This window comes from Dasypus novemcinctus, chromosome 9, assembly GCF_030445035.2.
Source record: "Dasypus novemcinctus isolate mDasNov1 chromosome 9, mDasNov1.1.hap2, whole genome shotgun sequence".
Taxonomy (NCBI): domain Eukaryota; kingdom Metazoa; phylum Chordata; class Mammalia; order Cingulata; family Dasypodidae; genus Dasypus; species Dasypus novemcinctus.
The window spans coordinates 68,475,289-68,487,559 of NC_080681.1; the positions used below are offsets into that span (position 1 = coordinate 68,475,289).

The 12,271-nt window shown below is 38.0% G+C and overlaps 1 protein-coding gene across 11 annotated transcripts in view; it reads right to left on the bottom strand.

The window, feature by feature from the left end:
• PATJ (PATJ crumbs cell polarity complex component) overlaps positions 1 to 12,271 on the bottom strand; it is a 435,722-nt gene that overhangs the window by 378,495 nt on the left and 44,956 nt on the right. For all 11 annotated transcript variants that reach the window (XM_071217421.1, XM_071217419.1, XM_012519032.3 and 8 more), the window contains exons 6-7: positions 11,699 to 11,894; positions 9,137 to 9,265 (exon numbers count right to left, since the gene is read on the bottom strand). In XM_071217421.1, the coding sequence (XP_071073522.1) occupies positions 9,137 to 9,265; positions 11,699 to 11,894 (325 nt within the window). The remainder of the gene's footprint in view (positions 1 to 9,136; positions 9,266 to 11,698; positions 11,895 to 12,271) is intronic.

A 12,271-nucleotide genomic window follows, 5' to 3' on the forward strand; every position in this document is an offset into this window, starting at 1 on the left:
ACCAACCCTGGGCAGAATTATGTCCTAACCAAGGAATAAAAAATATATCTAATAATTATTTTAACATCTGGCTTGGCCAAAGAAGGGAATTTAACCATAAAGTATATATATATTCAGTCACTTTCTAGGTCTTTTTTTTTTTTTTTCCTATTTTACTTCAAATCTTAATTTAAAGTGATATAGTTAATTTGCATCTGTCACTGAAAGTCAAACATTTATTCCTTACAGAAAAACAGGTGTTCTCAGGAATTTATAAGTGCAAAAACAGTCATTAGCCAGATTGATAGGAAAGACACCAAAATGACAGCTACCTTGTCTAAGGCCAACAGCCCCCAACATTGCATTTTACTGCTATTTCCTGATCGATATTCTCCTTCCATAACCTGTCTACTGTGCAAGGAAACTAACAGGAATAAAGTCCTATGTTTTCTTTAACAAGAAATCATAAATCAAAGAAAGCCAACAAATAGCCTTGCCAAGATTCAAACACACAGTGTGCTACTCAAATATTCAAATATAAAATTTTATTAACCTATAGATTCCTTCGAAAGACAAATCAAAATCATGCATACCGGTAAGGACAATGTGGAAGGCAGAAAAAGTATAACAACTGATATAAAAGGGTATACCACATTATTACAGCTAAAACACTGAGTATCAATTATACAGTTAAAAATAAAGAGAAAAAAAATTTTAACCCAAGCTAGTTGTTTTCAGATAGAAAAAAATATTACTTGCATTATAAGTTCTCATAGGATTATAAAAGATCATTTCAATCTACAAAATATTTGAAAACCTATAGGAATTCATGCCAGAGCTACAAGTGAAATAAATCTTTTTGTTTCTTCAAAAACTAAAAAATGGCACAAAATAGTCATACTACTCAGAAAATGAAATCATTACTGAATTATAAACATATTCTACGTGTGGTCTATAATCAATCTTTAATCAAAAGGCAATGTGTCGGGAAGCAGACTTGGCCCAATGGATAGGGCGTCCACCTACCACATGGAAGGTCTGTGGTTCAAACTCCGGGCCTCCTTGACCCGTGTGGGGCTGGCCCATATGCAGTGCTGATGCGCACAAGGAGTGCCCTGCCACGCAGGGGTGTCCCGCGCGGAGGGGAGCCCCACACGCAAGGAGTGCGCCCCGTAAGGAGAGCCGTCCAGCGCGAAAGAAAGTGCAGCCTGCCCAAGAATGGCGCCACACACACGGAGAGCTGACACAACAAGATGACGCAACAAAAAGAAACACAGATTGCCGCTGATAACGATAGAAGTGGTCACAGAAGAACACACAGCGAATGGACACAGAGAGCAGACAACGGGGGGGGGGGGGAAAGGGGAGAGAAATAAATAAACAATAAATATTTAAAATTTTTAAAAAGGGAAATGTGTCAACTTTATAAAGGGCAACTTTATAAAAATAAACAAACTCCCTCAAGGAATTGAAGGAGGGCATTAATGGAAGTACATCTATCCTGTTCAAATCAAATTCCCATAGAGCCCTCATCAACTGATTTTTAAGGATAAGGAAAAATCTGTTTATAGGATCATTTAAAGCAAAATTGTTTGGGAATAACCACTTGCCCAACGGCTTCATGCTGGGCTTTGCTTAACCAAGATCGCGTCCCTCAAAGGCCACACCCACCCCTAATCCTTGCTTGGTTCCATTCCTTCTTAGTGTTAAAAGTTACTGGATGGCAAATATGATCACTTGCCTTGTACCAACACATCAACTAATCATGACAGCTTTTTAAATAGGCTGTATCGTATGTATCGTAATGGTCACCTTCTAGAAAAAAATGGAATAACCCAGTATACCTAATTTTCCTAGAATTCCTCCAGATCACAAAGAAATGATGTTTCTGCAAAAGAAAGAGGTTTTACACTGTGTTATTAATTTTAAAAATTCTAGTTGCTGAAAATTTTTGAAACTATTGCCATAACTGAACAGGAAGCTCTAAAGATGGGTATTTCAGATATAAGATAGTGAATTTTGGACAGTGTCTGAGGATTACAGGTAATAGACCTTTTAGCTGCCTTTACATCATACAATGTTATTTCCCTATCCACGGAATTGACCCTGATTACATTAACCAATTGGCCATTATATTTAGATCTCAATAAATGTTTCCAAAGAGCTTCATATAAATCAATGTATTTTTAAAAAGGAATGCTAATTTCTATTTCACTTACTTTATAACACTAGAGACAGTAGACAGCAGAATAAGCAAGGGCTTTGGAGTCAAAGGCTCTACTTTGGACAAGTTATATGCCAAAGGTAGGTTGTTTGACCTAAATCTCACATTCTCTTAAGTAAAATGAAAATAAATTCTTTTTTACTGAGTCGTGAGCCCTAGACACAATATTGTATGTAAAATATTTAGCCTAGTGCCTTTCTCACAGCAAGTGTTCAAGTGCATTCATTTTTGATGGCTCTTTAAGTTGCGATAACTTAAATGTTCTTTGCCATATTCTCTCAGCTCTACCCAACTTTTAACTATATACATTGACTGATGTGTAAAAACAAATGGTAATAAAAGGAGTTATTTTATGAAACCCTCTTAAATAAGAAATATTCTTTTTCTAACTCCCTATTTTTAAAAAATATTCTTTTTCTAACTTCCTATTAAAGAACTTCGCATTCTTTGGGGGAAAAATATTAATTAGCCCCTTTAACAGAATATCAGTATGGCTTTTTGACCATAATCAATACTGAGCATATTTGAAGTAAAGACCTAAGATATTCATATTCCCTTACCATGAAGACTGCCACTGTCAACAGTGACCATTAATATTCAAAATGTTGGTTTTAATTTAAAGTATTATTTAATTTTTTGTCAAGCTATGATCAGGTTGCATGAGCAACAACTTGTAATGACTTTTATCAATGCACAGTCAGTTAACTCAGGGAGAGCAGAGCTCCTCTAACTTCATTCCAGATAAAAAAAAACTGTGTAAAAAAGGGATAGGGGGAAGCAGACTTGGCCAAGTGGTTAGGGCATCCGTCTACCACATAGGACGTCCGCAGTTCAAACCTCAGGCCTCCTTGACTCGTGTGGAGCTGGCCCACGCGCAGTGCTGATATATGCAAGGAGTGCCCTGCCACGCAGGGGTGTCCCCATATAGGGGAGCTCCACGCGCAAGGAGTGCACCCCATAAGGAGGGCCGCCCAGCGTGAAAGAAAGTGCAGCCTGCCCAGGAATGGCGCCACACGCACAGAGAGCTGACACAACAAGATGATGCAACAAAAAGAAACACAGATTCCCATGCCGCTGACAACAGAAGCGGACAAAGAACACGCAGCAAATGGACACAGAGAATAGACAACTTGGGTGGGGGGCGGGGAGGGAGAGAAATAAAAAAATAATAAAATAAAATATTTTTTTTAAAAAAGGGACAGGGAACTAATAGGCATTATGCTAAGCACTTTACATTGGTTAACATTTAATGCTCACACAACCTTTTTGCATGGCAAGCCTGATTATCCCCAGTGCAGAAAAGAGTTAGAATAGTAGGTCGAAGACTACTATCCTGGGAAGGGCATGCTTACAAAGTCTACCTCTGGCTGGCATCTAGGAATTTAAGATTTTGTGAGGGTTCTCACCATTCCTGATAAGAACACCTCACTGTGCCTGAACTATTTATGCAGTGTGGTTTATGCTGAACACTTGCTTTCCTTCTGGGAGTCTGGATTTTAGTACATGCTAGACAGTCTGTACCTCTGTGGCCAGTCCCTACTAAAAATTCTAGGCACTGTCTAAAGACCTTCCATGGTAGACATTTCAAAAATGCTGTCATAATTAGTTGCCAGAGGATTTAAGCATGTCCTATATCACTTTGAGGAGAAGCTTCTTAGAAACTTGTGCCTGGTTTCCTCCACATGTTGCTCACGCATCTTTCCCCTTTGTTGCTTTTGCTTTGTATCTGTCCACTATAATTAACCATAGTTATGAAATATCCTAGAAAATCATCAAATCTGGGTAGATCCCCGACATATTCCTGTTTTGGAAACATGGAATTCAGACAGAAGTAATTTGCTTAGGGTTAGTGGTAGATTCAAGATTCAAGCTTTCATCTCTCTGTCTCCAAAGCTCACACTCCATGATCCTATGTTCTCTCCTTTCAGAGAAACGTATTTAAGAAATAGGTGGATTGAGAAGAACTTCTCCAAAAGTCGGTAACATGGAGGGTGTATGCTACGTCTCATGCCACTGAGGGGTAATAGATACAGTGCTGACATTACTAAGTGAGTTAACAGCATAGCATTGAGAAGAACCAAGGAACAAATAGAGGAGGCATGAAGAATAAATGAGATAAATGAATTATAGTGAGAAAGTCGAAGAAATTTGTTTTTCTGTCATTCTTCTGCCAGCTCCAGTCTGCTGTTGAACCCTCTGAAGGAATTTTAAATTTCTGATACTTCTGGTCTGCCACTGTTCAGTTCCTTTTCATACTTTCTTTTATTGATATTCTCTGTGTGTTCATCTATTGTTTTTATCGTTTTTCTGATTTCCTGTATTTCTTTGTCCATGTTTTCCTTTAGTTCTTTGAGCATATTTAGATCTTTAGGACGTTTTTTTCTCTTTTTAGGTAATGGGGGTCGGGGATTGAACCCAGGAGCTGGCACTCAACTACTGTGCCACATCGACTTCCCTGAGTTGGTTTTATTATTTGTTTTGATTGTTGTTTGCTTTTTTGGTTTACCAGGAGGCACTGGGAACTGAACCTGGGACCTCCCATGTGGGAGGCAGGTGCTTAACTGCTTGAGCCACATTTGCTTCCAGGACCATTTCTTAAAAGTCTTTAACTGCTTTGTCTCAAGTCTAATCCTCTTCTTTTATTATTTCTAATTTTTAAATTTCCTTTGCAAGTCTCACTTCTAGTTTCTTTGTAAGTTTTGTAATCTTTGTTGCAACCTGGATATATTAATATTTTAACCTGTTATCTTTGGAATTTAAGACTCTAAGATGTTTGTTCCTTAAACTTATATCTAGCTAGGGTTATCACAGAGATCTCCTTGAATGCCAGGAGAGAGAGAGAGAGAGAGAGAGAGAGAGAGAGAAAGAAAAGAAAACACCCTTCCCATTCTTTGCAGATTGGCCTAGTGCTTAACCGTACAATGAGTATAGAGAACAGCCTGACGCAAAGCATGTAGAGTCCTCCCCAGTGTTTTCTGCACATAGGTCTTGTCCTTGGCATGAATGCGTCATGTGGCCCAAAGAATACCCCCATTTACACATACCCAAATGTCCTCATTCCTCTAGGAAAGAGTGTTTTTTCATGGTCCCAGGCACTGCCCTGTATGTCCCACAGCCAATAAACCTTTGCTCCAGGCAGCTGCACTTTGGTTGATCTGTTAAAGAGTTCTAGAGGAAAGTTTTGTGAGCTGCCTTCTACATGCAGGGCAAGTTCTGGGATTGTGATCTCGAGTGTCCTGCTTCAGTGCCTTAGGCCACCGTCAGACAAATTGGCACAGACATACATAGTTCCCACATATGCACAAGGGTTACTCTGATTCCTTAGGAACTGGGACCAGGGATCTCATTGGCAATGCAGGCTAGTTACATGCCAACCTGGTGAGGAGGTAGGAGAGAAGTAAGCAAATGGCGCCAGAAGATCCTATCATTTCTAGGTAGCTTTATCTGGATTCAGAGCTCATCTTGTTACTGCAATCCTTTAACTGTTTTCTGGAGCTTTGAAAGACATGTTTCTGACAGTTGTGCTTGCTGTTCAACGTTTCTGTGGGGGCAGAGGGGAGGTCTGGAGTGATCAGGATGGAATCTCTTGAATACTGTTCTTGAAACTACACCAAAACTTGACTAGAGGTGGTTGCAACGCAGAATGTGAAACCAAACAACAAACTTTTCAGACTCTTTTTATTTAAAATTCATTGGTCTATCTTGAATTTTGAATATATCTTTTACTCAACTTTTTTTTATGCATTAGTCTTTGGAAAAATATGGTTCACAGACTTATGCAGATCTTTTAAATATTGACATATTTATTAAACAACATTGAAAAAATCATATTAATTACTATTACCAACAATCTTATCAGGAAGACTTTAAATATTGGGAAGCTGTCAAGCTCATGATAAAATACAAGTTTTCCAAAATTCTAATTTTTGCTGAAAGCTCAAATTTGGTCATTGCCAACAAAGACTGTCAGTTGTTTTCCTTAAAATGACTGGCTTACTTCATTCATTTTCAAGAAAATTTCTGCCAAATACACACGTCTGAATAACCACAGTTTGTCAGTTATTCTTTCAATAATAAAAACACTGCTCCATTTTAAAAAAAGACTGGAAAATTCTCACAAATGTTTTTCCTCAAGACAACTATTAAATTTCCATATATAGCTTGTGAGCTGATAAACCCAAAATAATAACAAGGCCTAGAGCAACTTTGTGCCTGGGAATTTCCTTCTGTCAGCCTTCATGTTACTCAAATGTGGCCAGTCTCGAAGCCAAACTCAGCATGTAAATGCAATGCCTTCCCCCCAGCGTGGGACATGACACCCGGGGATGAGCCTCCCTGGCAACGAGGGACCACTATCAACTACCAACTGATGATGCAACTGGAAAATGACCTTATACGGAAGGTTCAATGCGGATCAGCAGAATATCCATGTCTACATAAAATACCATGACTTTAAAATGCTGTTTGACCTAAAGTAAGGGGGAAATGGAAAGGAGAAATGAGTTTATATGACTACGAGTTTCTAAAAAAGAGTCTGGAGGCTGGCAGAAGGTTTGCCCTCATGCACAACTGAGCAGAGTCAGAGAGACAGATAAAGCAGATACAACCCCCAGATATTGGTTCCTTTGAGGGCTAAAGAGACCCATGGGAGTTATGGTCATGGCCGATGGGGTTAACTACCAGGGCAGATGGCCCCTCTTTGGAAATGGTGTTTATGTGTGATGAATCTGGACTCAGATGGGATCTCCCTTCATAAGACTTTCATGCTAATGTGCTGGAGGTGCAGTTAATGTTGGGGTTTAAGATATATTTAGGGGATTTGAATCTCTGGACTGACAATGTGATAGCCAGATCCTGAGCCTCAACAGACTCCAGCACCTACAATCTGATTTATTGGACTTACCACACTCAGCTAAGATGGAGGTGAAGAAGGACAACCACCACACCATGGAGCCTAGAGTGATTACAACTGAAAATGGGAGGATTGCATCCAGCATCCAGGTGGAATCTGAGCCTCCTCTTGACATAAAGGTGCAATGGACACAACCAATCCAGTGTCCACATAGAAGAGGTGGCATTGGATTGGGAAAAGTGGACATAATGGACAAAGGGTATGGGGAAAGGCAGGAAGAGATGAGAGGTGGAGGCGTCTTCGGGACATGGAGCTGCCCTGGATGGTGCTTCAGAGGTAATCACCGGACATTGTAAATCCTCACAGGGCCTACATGATGGAATAGAGGAGAGTATGGGCCATGATGTGAACCAATGTATATGAGGTGCAGAGGTGCCCAAAGATGTACTTACCAAATCCAATGGATGTGTCATGATGATGGGAACGAGTGTTGTTGGGGGGGGGGAGAGGGGGGGTGGGGGGGTGGGGTTGAATGGGACCTCACATATATATTTTTAATGTAATATTATTACAAAGTCAATAAAAAATAAAAAAATTAAAAAAAAAAAAAAATAAATTTCCATATATAGCAGAAGCGCTTTATGGTACTTTCCATTTTGTCACAGAATATTAAAAAGATGGCCACTCAACATGGTATATGTAATTAATGCCATGGAGTTGTACACTTAAAAATTATTAAAATGGAAAATATTATGATACATATATATTTTTTACCAAAATATAAAAATGTGAAAATAAAATTTTTTAAAAATTCAAGGGGAAACAATCAAAAAAAAAGAAAAAGGGCAAAACGAAAGCCTGACTTCTGCTTCAAAAAATAAGACGTGCATTCCAAAATGAAAATTAAATAAAATTAATAATTTTTACTGCATCATAAAAATTTTTTCTTAAATGAAACTGGCAATTTTTTTTTCTTTTTTGCTGCAACAGGTGATGAAGAATACCAAGACTATTAGTATAGCTTGATTCCCCTGCCTTGTTTTGCACTAAGGCACCAGCCATTTTATCCACCACTACTTCTGAATCATCAGTGCAAATGTAAATACATTGTTAAGGACTAATAACTCCCTGGTATTATTATTATGAAAGTTGTTTTGATCTCATGGTCTAAGGGTGTCAAGGGTCAAAAGAAGCATTTTGAGAAACACTTCTTTAAATACTGAAACAACACTTAGATACTGAAACAACACTAAGAATATTAGTGGCTCCACAATTTATAAAAGGTGGAACAATCTTGGTTAGAAACACAGCTATGGAACTCGTTTCAAATCTACTTTTGCACAGCAAGGTCATTTTTACTTACGTTTATTTGAAAGGATAAATGTATATGTAACTAGATATTAATCAGTGAAATTTAGATAGTATTCTGACTATGAGAATAAATAGTTTTTTCTGATTTATTGGGCATCTGATATAATATGGGATCATTATTAAGTGGTTTTATCACCAAATTTCTAAACATGTAGTACTTAACATTTTTTTCAGTGTAAAACTAAGGCAAAGACAGCTGGAAAGTTTTTAAATGGCCCACTTTCTGTTAAACTGTTTGAACACTTCTAAATAATGAAGGGTATTGTATATTTGGTTACCATGTACAATACTAGGACAAATGTTTATCATCACTGAGCTGATTTTAACATTTAGGTCCTTAAAAGATATGCTCGGGAAGAATGACACAGATTTTCAAAATGCAATACACATTAACAACATTTTTCAATAAAAAATAGTATCTTCTGATGGAACTTAGAAGTCTGTCAATCATAAACAGCAAAACAAAAAAAGCTTAATTTAAGAACTGTTTCCATGTGATTTAGGTATCTTTAAAAAAAAAGATAATAAAAATTTTTTAAATAACTGTTTCCTCAGAGTGTATATTCACATTTATAGAACAATTTTTAAGCAATACTTAAATTCTAGTTATTGAATCATGCATCCTAGAAACCTATTTTATAAAATCATGTTTCAATACATACAATTTTAATTTTATAACACCAAAATGATAAGAGAGAAGATCAACTTACTCTATCTGCTAATCCTCCAGGTACTATGGTCCTCACAACCACGCCACTTGATTTGCCTCCAACTATCCCAAACCCTAATCCAGAGCCATCATTAATGAGCTCAACATCTTCAATATGGCGCCAACAAACCTACAAATTAATGACAAGAGCCACAAGTGTCAGTAAAAGACAGATTCTTAATTTTCCAACACAGTAAGTACTAAAGTAACAGATACACAACAGATTGCACATTCATTCGTTCACCAAAATGAACAAATTCATTCATGTTTAGCAACTTTCTAGAAGCTAAAAGATACATAAAGATAATCCTTTGGTCCCTGTCCTTAAAGAGGATGGGAGAGGAACTAAAACATAAATAATTGAAATACACACAGAATATTACCATAAAACACTGTAGCTTCCAGAAGACAAGAAGAAGTACATTTGAATTGTATTACAGAGAAGGAAGACATTCTAGTAAAAGGAAAATGTAAGAGCAAAGCTGGGTCAGATAACAAAATGCATCAATGATAAGGTCAAAAGATTGGATTTAACTAGGTAAGCAAGTGGGAATAATGGAGATTTTAGAAGAGGTAGTAACAGGAACAAAACACTGACTGAGGAAGATTGATCTAGCAACAATGTGAAGAATTAAATGGTGAGGACACAAGGTGAAAAGATTAATTTAAGAGATACAAAGTAGGCCCAACTGAGGATATCAGCAATAGGAATATAGAAAATAGACTGAGAAACATAATCATTTTTCCTCTAACTAGCAGGCTTCCATAAGAAATGTATAATAAATTCACATAATCAAACTGCAGAATAAAACTTTCCCTTTCAAAATCATTAAGGCATACTCATTTCTTTCCTCTCTAAACAATATTTCTATTATACTAAGTTAGAAAGTAACTGTGCAAAATTAAATAGTAAAATAACTATTAATAATTTCATGGCTGGAACATTACCTGGGAAGTAAACGTGCCTGCTAAAAAATGTATGCCTGGGGGGAGAGGGTGTACCTAAATGATTGAGCACCTGCTTCCCTTGTACACGGTCCCAGTCTCAATCCCTGGTAACTCCTCAAAAAAAAAAAAAAAAAAAGGCATAAAAAGGTATGCCTGAATTAATTGAAGAGCTTTTATTCATAGGGTTTTACTTTGCACCAGCCACTGTACTGAGCTCTTCACTTACTTTCTCATTTAATCCTCACAACATCTCTGTGATGTAGACACATCAATCCCAAATAACACATGATGAAACTAAGTTGTGGAGAAATTAAGAAACCTATCCAGTGTGACATAGCTAGGAAATGGAAGAACTGGACTTGACCCCACCTAAATCAGACTCAAAAGTCCTTGCTCTTAACTGCTATGCTAAGCAACTTGCCAGTTTGTTCATTCTATTTATTATTATATTGTGCTTTATAAGTACTACTGATTTCAAAAGGGAAAATAGTTACACATTAATTTGTGCGATGACCATGTACTGCTCTCAGTCTATTTTTATCCTTTTGTTAATGAATGAAAATTAAACAAATCAGCTAACACTTAGTGATTTAAGATAGTAAAATTTATTAGCTTGCATTTGGAAGATGCATGCCAAAATCTGTGAAATGTTACAAATTAAGTTTAAGGATTCCCAAAAGAGACATATACTTTTACTTTATTGTTTTAAAGTGTTCAATGTATACCATTAATTTAAAAACTGCTACAATGTGTAATATCAATAATCTAGTCCTAAATTATAACATATTTTACAAAAATAATGCTTTTGAAATAATCAAATCTTACTTAAGACACTCAACAGTAACTCTTTTTTTTTTTAAAGATTTATTTTATTTTTATTTATCTCCCCTTCCCCCCCATTGTCTACTCTCTGTGCCTATTCACTGTGTGTTCTTCTGCGTCCACTTGTATTATCAGGTGGCACTGGGAAACCGTGTCTCTTTTTGTTGCGTCATCTTGCTGCAGTCAGCTCTCCTGTGTGCAGCGCCACTCCTGGGTGGGCTGCGCTGTTTTTGCACAGGGTGGCTCTCCTTGCGAGGCGCACTCCTTGTGTGGGGGACATCCTTATGCGGGGGCACCCCTGCATGGCATGGCAGTTCTTGCATGCAGCAGCACTGTGCGTGGGCCAGCTCACCACACAGGTCAGGAGGCCCTGGGCATTGAGCCCTGGACCCTCCATATGGTAGGTGGACACTATCAGTTGAGCCACGTCCACTTCCCTCAACAGTAAATCTTTAATAAAAACTCTCAGCTTTATTAATTAACTGGCTACATCACCAAGAAACAGACTTTTTTCATCACCAAATAAATTATACCTAATATTTCAATGTGCCCTCTATATTAAATAATAATCTTAAATAAGGAGACCCATAGGGCCTTGAAGAGACAAAAAACAAAAACCTACAAATAAAAAACACTTTCACGATACATCTCGTTTAAATATGCTAACGCATTTGGAGATACGATCATCTTTCTTAAACTGTGACAAGTAAAATCGCACCTTCTAACTGTCTTTATTCTTTTTACAATTAACGGCATAATTGAAAATTAAACATTTTTCCAAAATGCAACTCACAGTTTCAGGCAGAGCTGTATCTCTTGGGCAAGAAGAAGTACGGCTTTTTGTGTGGACTGGTTCCCTGGCCACAACCAGATGCAAAGATCCAGTGGTTTGTTGTAATAATGCAATTGCTTGCTGATGGGAAATGTTCTGATCCAGTGGTATGTGATTAATGGCCAATATTTGATCATTTTCCTTTAACCTCTGATCCCTTAATAAAGAAAAGAAAAATTTATGTGATATAATAGTCTCATTAAAAATCTGATATTAGGGAAACGGACTTTGGCCCAGTGGTTAGGGCGTCCGTCTACCATATGGGAGGTCCGTGGTTCAAACCCCGGGCCTCCTTGACCCGTGTGGAGCTGGCCATGCGTAGTGCTGATGCGCGCAAGGAGTGCCGTGCCACGCAAGGGTGTCCCCTGCGTGGGGGAGCCCCACGCGCAAGGAGTGCGCCCATGAGGAGAGCCGCCCAGCGCGAAAAGAAAGAGCAGCCTGCCGAGGATTGGCGCCGCCCACACTTCCCGTGCCACTGACGACAACAGAAGCGGACAAAGCAACAAGACGCAGCAAATAGACACCAAGAACAGA